General features: G+C 48.1%; 1 protein-coding gene across 2 annotated transcripts in view; it reads left to right on the top strand.

Annotated features, from left to right (window-relative positions):
* ADAM8 (ADAM metallopeptidase domain 8) overlaps positions 1–12922 on the top strand; it is a 97722-nt gene that overhangs the window by 44748 nt on the left and 40052 nt on the right. For both annotated transcript variants that reach the window (XM_039481657.1, XM_039481656.1), the window contains exons 8-10: positions 8359–8427; positions 9436–9605; positions 10422–10503. In XM_039481657.1, coding sequence (XP_039337591.1) covers positions 8359–8427; positions 9436–9605; positions 10422–10503 — 321 coding nt within the window. The remainder of the gene's footprint in view (positions 1–8358; positions 8428–9435; positions 9606–10421; positions 10504–12922) is intronic.

Here is a 12922-nt window from a genome sequence, read left to right as displayed (position 1 = left end):
TCCCAGCTTAAAAAGTACTGTTCGATCTGTAGATCGTTTAAAAAGAGGATTCAGGTGGCATGGGACTTTTGCCTCTACAACACCTGCTTGAACAGGCCATGCAGCTTGACCCAGCACCGAGGCCCTCCTTGGGCTGCAGATCACCTTCAAGCTTGGAAAATGCCGCTGCTGCTTGTTTGGGGCAGTCTCCTCTCCAATGAGGCGCAGAAGCTGTTCTCCATCATTGGCACAAAAGAAGAGTTCTCATAAGACCAATCGTGAATGCTGCAGGTCATGGGGAGACTCTTCTGCCTCCCCTAAGAGCTCAGGCTGGCACAGGACTGGCTCCAGCACACAGGATGGTGCGGGTACCTCTGATCCTCCTTTGGCACCAAGTAGGGAGGGCAGAAACCCTGTATTGTCAACTCCAGTTCTGTCTGCCAGACGTCTGTTGAGACTGGTGCTGATAGGAGCAATACTGGTACCCACTATATCTGTGACATTGGCATACCAGGCTTCAGCGGACCTATTCTGCATTTCAGTCCCATCCTCGCACTGGTCCAAGACTTTGTAAGACTGGCGCCTTCGGTAGCCCCACAGATGGAGCGTGCCTCTGAACCCTTGGGCCCCTTGGCACTGCACTCAGATGCACCAGAGTCAGTACGGGGTACCTCGGTACTGATACCCTCCTCAGCACTGGTGCAATCAATGCCGCAGATGCGTCCATAGCGGCTGTCACCACACTTGACATCGAGGCACTTAGGTGCTCCAGTACTACTGTTTGCTCCGGAAGCAACCTTGCTTGTGGCACCAACATATTTGGTACTAGTGATACCGGCTTCATCGGGAGTGCCAAGTCCAATCTCATTCTGGGCAATGGATGAGTCAGATCACCTTTTGGTTCCCTCCAGGGTTGCTCCACCTATGTCCCATAGATCCCAGGGCTCCGCCGCTTCAGAGTTGGGATCGTCATCCTCCCCCTCCCCTTCACCTGAGGAGGTCTGAAGGCCACCAGTGGACTAGTGCAGCTACCAGGGTTGGCATATGCCCTGAGGCTGGGATGGAGGCCCCTGGCCTGGCACTTACTGGCCACCAATGCCTTACCCATACTAGGGGCCCCCTGGACTCAGTGGGACACTCTTCGCTCCTGGAGGTCTCGTTCATCGTCCTGGTCAAAGGTGAGATCACCCATCCGCTCTGCGTTGGTGGCTGCAGATCAGCCGCAGGCTCAGGCTGCCACAGCTCCCCTTCCTTTGGACTTTCCCTGTCTGGATATGTTATTCTAGGAACAGGACCCAGCTGTGGCTCAGCAAAGATCCTTGTCCTCATCCTCATACTAAACATCCTCCCCTTCCACCCCAGAGAGCTTTAAGACATACCAGGACCTTTTATACCAGGTGGCCTCATCCCTGGTTATTCAAATGGAGTTTCTCTGGGAGAATACCCACAAACTCGTGGACAATTATTCAGCCCTCTGTTTCTGGGAGGGTGCACTCCTCAATAAATGATGCAGTTGTCGAACCTGCGAGAGACATTTAGGGTACCCTGGCTTCAGTATCGCTGGTGGCTAAGTGCTTGGAGAAGCGCTATTTTATGCCTGTACTGGGTGTGACAAAGTTCCTCCTCTACCTTGGTGGGTCCTGCGCTTATTGGCAGATTTGCTCACCTCAGTGATCTTCCCCACAGTCTGGATCATGGATTGCAGCTATCTATAGTGCCTCCTGTAACAGCTGCATGACAGCTACAACTCCCTGGGCTACTTCCCCATGGCCTCCTCCAAACACCTTCTTTATCCTCACCACAGGACCTTCCTCCTGGTGTCTGATAACGTTTGTACTCCTTAGTCCTCCGGCAGCACACCCTCTCACTCTCAGCTCCTTGTGCCTCTTGCTCCCAGCTCCTCACACGCACTTCCTCTCCTCTGGCTCCCCCTCGCCTGACTGGAGTGAGCTCCTTTTTAAACCCAGGTGCCCTGATTAGCCTGCCTTGATTGGCTGCAGGTGATCTAATCAGCCTGTCTGCCTTAATTGGTGCTAGCAGGTTCCTGATTACTCTAGTGCAGCCCCTGCTCTGGTCACTCAGGGAACAGAAAACTACTCATCCAGTGACCAGTATATTTGCCCTTTACCAGACTCCTGTACCCCACTGGTCTGGGTCTGTCACATGGGATATGAAGGGTTCTATTCCCATCTGGCCCCAAACTCCCTGATGGTCATGGCAATGAATGACAGAGCCCAGCAGGGCTGGTTCAAGTCCAAACCAAAGGACAGAGACTCTAATCGGCTGGATCTTTTGGGCAGAAAGATATATACCTCATTGTCATTACAGATAACAACCGCGAATCAGCAAATTTTGCTGTCCAGATATGACTTTCTCAATCGGTCGACTATGTCCAAACAAGTTGCCTGAGGCCTCTCATCGGGAGTTTTGGGCATTTGTCACCGAGGGTTGCTTGGTGGCCAAGACATCACTGCAGTCCACCCTTGATGTTGCGGACACCTCAGTCAGGGCGATAGCCTCTGTGATTACTATGAGGAGGACTTGCTGGCTCCAAAACTCTGGGATCGCTTTGGATGTTCAGCAAGCGATTGAGGACTTGGTTTTTTCATGGCCGGACCTTGTTTTCAGACAAGACTAATGAAACCGTGAATTCCTTTAAGGATTCCAGGGCTACCTTAAGGTTCTTGGGGCTGTATACGCTGCCCACACAGAGACATCATTATGGGTAGGGCTCTACCAAATTCATGGTCAATTTTGGTCAATTTCGCAGTCATAGGATATTAAAAATTGTAAATTTCATTATTTCAGATATTTAAATCTGAAATTTCATGGTATTGTAATTGTAGGGGTCCTGACCAAAAAAGGAGTTGTGTGTGTGTGTGTGGGGGGGGTCACAGTATTGTTACCCCTACTTCTGCGTCGCTGCTGGCAGCGTCGCTGCCTTTTATAGTTGAGCGGTCAGGGAGCAGCATCTGCTGGCCGGAAGCCCAGCTCTGAAGGTAGAGCCATGGCCAGCAGCAGCGCAGAAGTAAGGATGTCATGGTATGGTATTGCCACCCTTACTTCTGTGCTGCTGCTGGTGGGGCACTGCCTTCAGAGCTGGACACCTGGCTAACAGCTGCCACTCTCCGGCCACCCAGCTCTGAAGGCAGTGCAGAAGTAAAGGTGGCAACACCACGACCCACCTAAAATAAACTTGCGACCCCCCCCCCCACCCTCGCAGCTCCCTTTTGGGTCAGGACCCCCAATTTGAGAAAAGCTGGTCTCCCCTGTGAAATCTGTATAGTATAGGGTAAAATCACACAAAAGACCAGATTTCACAGTCCATGACATGTTTTTCATGGCCGTGAATTTGATAGGGCCCTAACTGTGGGGCCCAGCACCAACAGCAGTATAGGCTGCATCATCCTTTCGCACAGCCCTTCCTCCCGAGACAGCAAGACCACCCCAGAAAGAAAGACCGGTTTCACAAGAGGAAGCACTTGAACTTGGAGCTTGGCCAGTCTGTTTGCCTTCCTTTGGCACCTTCTAAGTGCCCATTTTGACTCCAGCCAATGACTCCTACAATGCCTGGGTTTCGACCACCTCCGACAGCTGGGTCCTAGACAGTGTCAGATTGGGCTACATCATCCAGTTCCTCTGCACAACCCCCACCTCACCCCACTCCCCCTCACACAAGACGCTGCTCACCGGGACGCTGTTTCATGGGAACACCAGGCCTTCACGGGCTCAACAAATTCATCAAATATGTGAGGTTATGCATGGTCACTCTCTTTGTTCTCCCTGCTTTATCTCAGAATGACTGATTCGCTGCTTGGGACCTGCAGAATGCTTTTCTTCATGTGACCATTCTACCAAGTCACAGGAAGTTTCTTGGTTTCATGGTAGAAGAACGCCATTTTCAGTACACAGTTCTCAGGTTTGGCCTCTCTTCTGCCCCGCAAGTCTTCACTAAGTGCATGGTGGTGGTCCTGGCATACCTCAGGAGGAAGGAAATCCACATCTTCTCCTACTTCAATGACTGGATGCTGAAGGGCGCTCCAGAGAGGAGGTTCTCGTCCACAGTGACACCACTCTACGCTTACTCGACCACGTGGGACTCATTTTAAATACTGTAAAGTCAACCTTGGCTCCCAGTCAACAAATAGAATTCATTGGGGCCCTATTAGATTCCACAGAATCGAGAGCATTCCTGCTGACCGACAGCTTCAGTCTGCAACCTCAGCCTTCCATGATGGTCTGCGTGTGTCCGAGCCTGTTGGGCCACGTGTTCACTTGCACTCAGGTGGTCCAATTTGCCAGGTTGCACCGTCTCCCTCTTCAGATGTGGCTCAGGCTGGTTTACTGCCCTGCCCTGCATTCTTTGGACAGGTTGAGTCACCTTCCTCTACCAGTCCTGGAGTCCTTGCACTGGTGGGAGTCCCTGCGCAATGTGTTCCAAAGAGTCCCCATCTCTCGGCCCTCTCCAACCAAGTCGGTGGTTACCAACACTTCTCTTCTGGGTTAGGGGGCGCATCTGGACTCACTGAGGGTGTAGGGCCTGTGGTTGGAACAGGAAGTCTCACTCCATATAGATGTGTTGGAGCTGCAGGCCATCCACAACTCATGTCATGCTTTCTGGAACTGTATCAGACATTCAGTGGTTCATATGCTCACCGACAATACCACTGCGATGTACTATGTGAAGAAACAAGGGAGAGCCCCTCCAGGTCACTCTGCCTAGAGGTGATCAACCTGTGGCAGTTCTGCATCAAAGAGGACATCACCCTAGTAGCTGTCCACATACACGGAGTGTAGAACCGTCTTGCTGACCATCTCACTAGGATCGTCTCCCTGAAACACGAATGTTGCCTGAAGGTGAGTATCATTTGGATTGTTTTCACAGTGTAGGGCATTCCCATGATCGATCTATTTGTGATGAGAGAAAACAGGAAGTGTCGTCTATTCTGCTCTCAGTGGGGACTCAGCCTGGGCTTGCTCTCTGGCACCTTCCACTACACACCTTCCCACCTATTTCAATTGTTCCTCAGGTCATCACCAAGCTCAAGGAGGATTGAGCCAGCCTCATCCTGATTGCTCTGGCATGGACGAGATGGTGCTGGTTCTTAGACGTCCTCGCTCTGTCCATCCAGCCTCCCATGCTGCTTCCTCTCCACCCTGACCTCCTCACACAGGGCCATGGCCGCACCCTGCATCTGGCGATTAGCTCTCTGCACCTTAAGGTGTGGCTACTGCATGGCTGAATGAGGAGGAAGAGCGTTGCTCAAAGGCTGTCCAGCAGGTCCTACTTATCAGCAGGAAGTCTTCCACTAGGATGGCCTACTTAGCAAAGTGGAAGAGGTTTTCTGTGTGGTCCTTGGTCTGCAGGACCCATCCGGTGGGGCCTTCCATCCAGGACATCTTAGAGTACCTGCCATACCTTTAGAAAGCAGGCTTGGCATTCAGTTCCCTGAGAGTGCACTTGGCAACAATATCAGCATTTTATCCCCGCATCCAAGGGAAATAGTTTCTTTCCAATTTTATGGTGACAAGATTTCTCCAGTCCAAGACGCAGTCCCCCTGTGGTTTTAGCAGCTCTGAGGATGTCTCCATCTGAGCCTTTTGTATCCTGTCCTCTGCCCCTCCTGTCTCAGAAAACTGCGGTCTTGATAGCCATTACCTCTGCCAGGAGGGTGGATGAATTGAATGCCCTGATGGCGGAGCCCCTTTACATGCAGTTCTCCAGGGACAAGGTAACGCTCCAACCACACCCGAAGTTCTTATCCAAAGTGGTCTTCTAGTTTCATTTGAACCAGGCTGTATATTTGCCTGTGTTCTTCCCTAATCCACATTGCTTCCTGGAGGAGCAGTGCTTCCATATGTTAGACATTAGATGGTGTCTAGCCTTACCTGAACAGAACTGAACCGTTCTATGCTTCGCCTTGTCTGTTCTTGTCATATGCGGACCGTATGAAAGGACAAGTGGGCTTTGCACAGGCCATTTCTAGATGGATAACATTTTGTATCAGGACTACGTATGAGATAGTATCAGCAACACCTCCTCAACAGATATGAGCTCATTCGACGAGAGCACAGGCAGTGTTCGTAGCGTTCCTTAATGACATTTTCATATTAGACATTTGCAGGGCAGCCTCATGATCGTCCATACACGTTTACAGACCATTATGTGATTACTGCATCTTCCTGAGCACACTAATGACAGAGCAATCCTGCGATACTTACTCTGATATATTCCAAGCCCCACCTCCTACAGGGAGTACTGCTTGTGATTCACCTACTTGGAATACACATCTGCATCTGCTCAAAGAAGAAGAAATAGTTATTTACTGTAACTGTGGTTCTTCGAGATGTGATGCAGACATGTATTCCACAATCCACCCTCCGTCCCTTCTGCATCGAGGTCTTTCCCTGGACGTTTGAAGGAACTGAGGCAGTGCATCATATAGCCAGGGAAGGAGCGACAGACACAAGACGTGAGCACCACCCCTCTACGGGTACTGCTTGGCAAAAGTCTCCAGCTCTGGCATATGGGGCATGTACACACCTACCTGGAATACCCATCTGCATCACATCTCGAAGAACCACAATTACAGTAAGTAACCATTTCTTATATTACGTCCATTATTTCTTTAAAAGGAATAATATGCCAACTTATTATTTCCAGTAGTTATTCAGGCACTTTGATTTAAACACACTGCATTAGATGAAACAATAAAACAAGTTGATTTTAACTGCAAAGAGTTCGATTTAGGGTGACCAGGCAGCAAGTGTGAAAAATCGGGATGGGGATGGGAAATAATAGGAGCCTATATAAGAAAAAGACCCCAAAATCGGGACTGTCCCTATAAAATTGGGACATCTGGTCACCCAAGTTAGATTTGAAGTGCATACAAGTAATGAGGCGTAAAAGTCAAAATGGTTACAAGAAAAATAAAGATAAAAAGCAGCTGGTGCCCAACTTAACTAACTATGTTAAATTCAAAGCAAAGTTTTCAGCAGTCTTACTGACAAAACTTCTTAGGTCAGAAATCCTCCCCTAGTCCATCCACTGCTTCTTTTGTCTCTTCAGATGCAGTGAATCGATGGGCAGAGAGAGAGAGAGAGAGAAGGGTGCCTTAGGTGTTTGTCTTTCCTTTTTATAGTTTCAGTCCCCCTCTTGAAAAACATTTCTAGCTGGGTACCAGGAGACAAAAAGTCTATGTGGAAGAATGTTCCCTGCTGCTTTTTTCTCACCTGTTTGAGCTTCTTTTGTTTTCCCTCCTGCTTGATAACTCTCTTTATGGATTAAATGCAAAATAAGCAGAGCATCCATTCCTTTGTTTTAGACAGACCTGTTTGGAACATGTGTTAATAACACCATATAGTGGAATCTTATAACTTCATATACAATGTTTCCACACATATTTTACCAGGACAATAATGACCAGCAAATTATGAGTTTTCAAATGATACTTCACAAGGCATACTTTGTACAAAGATTATTACAATAGTATGTAGGGTGTGAACACTGGAGTATATTCTGTCACAATCATGAGTCCATTTGACTCGCTTAGTTGTCCACGCACAGCATAAGTAGTCTCTTGTCACTTCCTTAGTGTCCTTTAGATACTTGGACCAGCTGGCCCTAATATAATTTAGATCTTGAAGTTGCACGTCTCTCAAGGTTACTTCTTGTAGCTGGTGTAGTCTCTTTTCCGGCACTGGTCTGTATGTGTCTACAGCATCCATGTATACCTTTACATCATCTTTGGGCTCATGGGTAGTTGAGTATGATGCTGGGATATGTGACAGAGTGTCTGCTACTACCAGATTTTTCCCAGGAACATATTTAGCAATTGGGTTAAACTGCATTAACATTAGCAATAGACTTTCGTGTTTCAGTGGCCTTGATCCAAGTGCTTGATCTTTTCCATTGATGAGGATTATAAGTGGTTTATGATCAGTTATCAGTGTAAATGAATCCAGTCCACACAGGTAGCTGTAAAAGTTCTCACATACACTTGCCAGGCGCTCCTTTTCAATCTGTGCATTTCGTTTGTCAGCTTCTGTGAGTGTGTGAAAGCAAAATGCATCTGGGCTTCCACTCAGGTCCATGTTGCTACAACAATACACCATCTAGGGCATAGCTGCTTGGATCTGCGCTGACCCCCATTGTGGGTTTGTTCACATCTCAATATTTGAGAACTTAGCTTACATAGTATTTCCCCTAGAGAGATACACTGGAAGTGTTCACTATAGGATCCTTTAATACCCTGCCAGGAATGGCTGTTGAGCTTAAATAAAGTGTGTTACATGTGGCATAAACACAGGCTGAACAGTCATGCGGTTGAGTATTCATTACAGCAGCTTAATTGGAAATCTCTTTGTTTCTTCCCTTAGTACAAGAAATCCAAAGACATGCGGACGATTCAGAATCGCATGAAGGAAATTGTGAATCACGTTGACAAGGTAACAATGAGGTATTCCTAGGCTGCAGTGAGAATGGGGTCCCGTCCTGCAATTCTTGCTCAGGCAAAGCTCCCAGAACTGCTAAGACTATACCCACCAACTCCCATGTAGTAAGGCTGGCAGAACGTGTCCCATTGTTTGCTTGCAACAATGAACTCTTGTTGCACACACAAGTCGAAATACGAGGTCACTTTCCTGTTTAAGGGACAAAAGACCATTACTCCAGTTTTCAGCCTATATAAGAATGGAAACTGGGGCTGACTGGAATGTCTTCCTGTGCAAAGTATAGGGCCCAACTCAATCCTGCTAGGCAACCAACCAGATGGAAAATTTATTAACACATTCTCTATATAGTGGTGTTTGCAGAGGGCACTTTTGAGATACAGTTGTTTGCAGTTTGTAAGCAGCGTGCTTGGCAGAGTACAGAATGGGACAAACAGCACTTACAGACTCAGGGCCTGATCTGGCAGGGTCCTGAGCACTCTGGCCCCTATCCAGGAGAGCCCATAAGGATGCGTATATGAAGATCCATTGATTTCACAAAGGCTGGCCTAAGGCTCAGGCCCTGGCCGGGCTGCTGCTGAGTGCCCGCTAGTACTGTATGTCATGCCATTGTCTATCCCTAAACTAATCTGGGAGGGTTCAGTTCTACCTCAGAGTAGCACAAGTGCCCTTCCCGATGCTTTCGGGATTGCCAAATCTTGTGGCCCAGAGCTGCAGGCCAAACAAGAATGGTGAAAACCCCCGGGGTGTTAAAAGCTGCTCTCAAATGTGACCGGTCCCTCTGATAGAGACCCACAGGCAGAGCCTGGCCTGTGGGGGAAGCAGCGCTAGAGTCTATGGTTCGGAATTGCATTCTGAGTAAAAGCAATTACTTGTCCCTCTCCCAGAGGGGCACAAGGCTCAGGTACCAAGCCCCTGTCCTGAGTGCTGCCAAGTGCCAGGTTTGTGTGGAGGGATTCTGTCTCCTGCAGTCCAGCTCTAATACGGTCTCTCTTTCTGCTGCAGCTTTATCAGACTCTCAATATCCGTGTGGCATTGATAGGCCTGGAAGTCTGGAGTTACAAAGACAGGATCACTGTGAGTCCAAACCCAGACACCACACTGGACAATTTTCTTCACTGGCGAGAGACTGAACTGTTACAGAAGAAGAAGCATGACAATGCCCAACTGATCACGTAAGCGCTGCCGTTACACTGCCCGCAACATGAGCCAAAGCTGCTGACTGTGGGCATGGGGCACCAGGGGAGCCCAACGCTGGGGCTGAGATACTTACAGTATCTGATGCAGTAGGAATACCCAGATGTGGTCTAATGTCAATTGTTGGGTTTAGCACACAGATGCTGGGTGGTACTGTGGTATTGTGATACAGAAAGTCAGACTGGGTGATCTGGTTGCCCCTTCTGGCCTTAGACTCTATCCCTCTGAACTCTGTGTGGCAGTGCTACCATGATAGGACTGGTCAGAGAGAGCAGTGCAGGCATCCCTGACTCTGACAGGGCTGGTGCTAGCTGCCTCAGAGGGCAGGGCAAGAACCATGAAGTGGCCAGTTCTGGGATAACCTGCCCACAAGTGACATGCCTTCCTGACCTCCATCAGTTAAGTCTTGGTCATGCCTGAGAGCAGGAGGATTTAGATCTCTTGCAAATTTTTGGTGTAAAAGGAGATGTTGCTGGGAGCTGCTGGTGGGGGTTCTGGTTTGCTGGGAGCTGCTGGTGTAGCTGTGGGGTTGCTAGTGTAGCTGTGGAGAGCCTGGAGGGCACTAGGGTAGCTAGGGGGACACCTGGGGTAGCTAGGGGGAGTTCGGCTAGCTGGGATATGTGGGGAGTGATATGTAGACAGGGCTATAGTGATGTGGTGCACTGTGTTTGGGGGACACAGCACCAACACTAGTGTGCTGTGCCACTGGCTATGGATGTGGCAATGCTGCATGAGGCCACAATACTAATTGTGGATGATGTTTGTCCTTTTATGAGTGTTTTGCCTTCCTGCAGAGGCATAGACTTCCAAGGCACGACGGTGGGGCTGGCCAAGAAATATGCAATGTGCACCAGGGACTCAGGAGGAGTAAATCAGGTGGGGCTTTATAACGGTTTCCATTCTAAACAATAGAAGTGAGATCCCAGAGCTGGGGACACGCCAGGGCCGGGTGGCAGAGAAATCACCCTCTGCTTCTGTCCGATCTCTACTACTGGCTTCATGGCTCCCCGTGCTTTTCATGGCTCCCCATCAAACTGAAGGCTCTCTGTGCTTTGCCTTTCTGGCTGTGAGTGACACATGCTCATGCAGCCAGGGAGGGACTATCTCCAGCTCTATCCAGCTGTAGGCCTCTCTGTGCTGGCTCAGGGAGATCAGAAAGGCCAAATCCTGCCCAAATGGCACAATCCATTGTGATCTGTGACCTAAACACTTAGGGCCACACTCAGCTGCCTGTGAGGAACTTTGATTGGTTTGACCAGACTTGACCCTGGGGGTGCTGCAGATACACACGAATGGAGATGTATGGTAGGCGAGTGGTTCCCAAGTAGCCTGGAGCTTTCTGTGGGGTGGAATGGACAATGTTCAAACTCTTTTTACAAATGTTTCAAACACATGGAAAGAGCCCAGCTGCTCTCCCAAAGCAGTTACAGTGACACAAGACCTTCCCTCTGTTCCTTTCCCTTTTAGCTGCCTGGGATTTGATTGATATATATTAAAAAATCAGACTCTTTGAATGTTCCCCTTCACCCTTTCTCTATTCCCGCCCAAGCCTCTCAGCCCAAGAAGTGAGCCCTCAGGAACTTAAATTGTTATTAAATCTCCATTTGGGTCTGCACTGTTGTAGTCTGTATTTACTGGAATTGTAGTAGTTGACTTCTGGTTTTCTAGCCAATTAGGGCAGCTGTGGAGCTTGATTTCTGAGGAAACATAAGAACAGCCACACTGGGTTAGACCAATGGTCCATGTATCCCAGTATCCTGTCTTCTGACAGTGGCAGCTACCAGATGCTTCAGAGGGAGTGAACAGAAAAGGGCAATTACCGAGTTAACCATCCCCTGTCATCTAGTCCCATCTTCTGGCAGTCAGATGCTTAGGGACACCCAGAGCATGAGGTTGCATCACGGACCATCTTGGCTAATAGCTATTATTGGACCTATCCTCCATGAACTTACCTAATTCTTTTTTGAACCCAGTTATACTTTGGCCTTCACATCATCTCATGGCAACGAGTTCCACAGGTTGACTGTGTGTTGTGCGAAGAAGTACTTTCTTCTGTTTGTTTGAAACCTGCTGCCTATTAATATCATTATGTGACCATGGTTCTTGTACTTTTTGAAGGGGTAAATAAAACTACCTTATTCATTTTCTTCACATCATTCATGATTTTATAGACCTCTATAATATCCCCCTAAGTCAGCTCTTTTCTAAGATGAACGGTCCCAGTCTTTTCAATCTCTCCTCATGTGGAAGCTGTTCCATAACACCAATCATTTTTGTTCCCCTTGTTTGTACCATTTCTAATAAATCTTTTTAGAGATGGGGTAACCAGAATTGCATGCAGTATTCAAGGCATGGTCATATCATGGATTTATAGAGTGGCATTTTCAGGGCTTTGGAGCTGTGCTCTGGCTCCACTCCAGCTCCAGGCAAAAACCTGCAGCTCCACTGCTCTGGAGCTGCTCCGGGCTCCAGCCCCAGGCTCCGCTCCAAAGCCCTGGGCATTTTGATATTTACTGTTTTATTATCTACCCCTTTCCCAATGGTTCATAACATTCTGTTTGCTTTTTTGACTGTCGCTGCACATTGAGCAGCTGTTTTCAAAGAACTATCCACAATGACTCCAAGATCTCTCACTAGAGTGGTAACAGCTGATTTAGACCCCATACTTTTTTATGTATTGTTGGGATTATGTTTTCCAATGTACATTACTTTGCATTTATCAACACTGAATTTCATCTCCATTTTGTTGCTCAGTCACCCAGTTTTTAAGATCCCTTTGGAACTCTTTGCAGTCTGCTTTGGACTTCAGTATCTTGAGTAATTTTGTATCACGTGGAAACTGTGCCACCTCACTGTTTACCCCTTTTTCCAGATCATTTATGACTAAGTTGAACACCACTGGTCCCAATACAGATCCCTGGGGGGCACTACGAATTACTTCTCTCCGTTTTGAAAACTGACCATTTATTCCCACCCTTTGTTTCCTGTCTTTTAACCAGTTACTCATCCATGAGAGCACCTGCCCTCTTATCCCATGACTGCTTACTTTTCTTAAGAGCCTTTGTTGAGGGATCTTGTTAAAGGCTTTCTGAAAGTCCAAGTACACTATATCCACTGGATCACCCTTGTCCAAATATTGTTGACCCCTTTAAAGAATTCTAGTACATTGGTGAGGCATGATTTCCTTTTGTAAAAGTCATGTTGACTCTTCCCCAACAAATTGTGTTCATCTATGTGTCTGATAAATCTGTTCTGTACTATAGTTTCAACCAGTTTTCCTGGTACTGAAGTTAGG

The sequence above is a fragment of the Mauremys reevesii genome, linkage group 7 (assembly GCF_016161935.1).
Source record: "Mauremys reevesii isolate NIE-2019 linkage group 7, ASM1616193v1, whole genome shotgun sequence".
Taxonomy (NCBI): Eukaryota; Metazoa; Chordata; order Testudines; family Geoemydidae; genus Mauremys; species Mauremys reevesii.
This window is presented reverse-complemented; position numbering and strand designations above follow the sequence as displayed.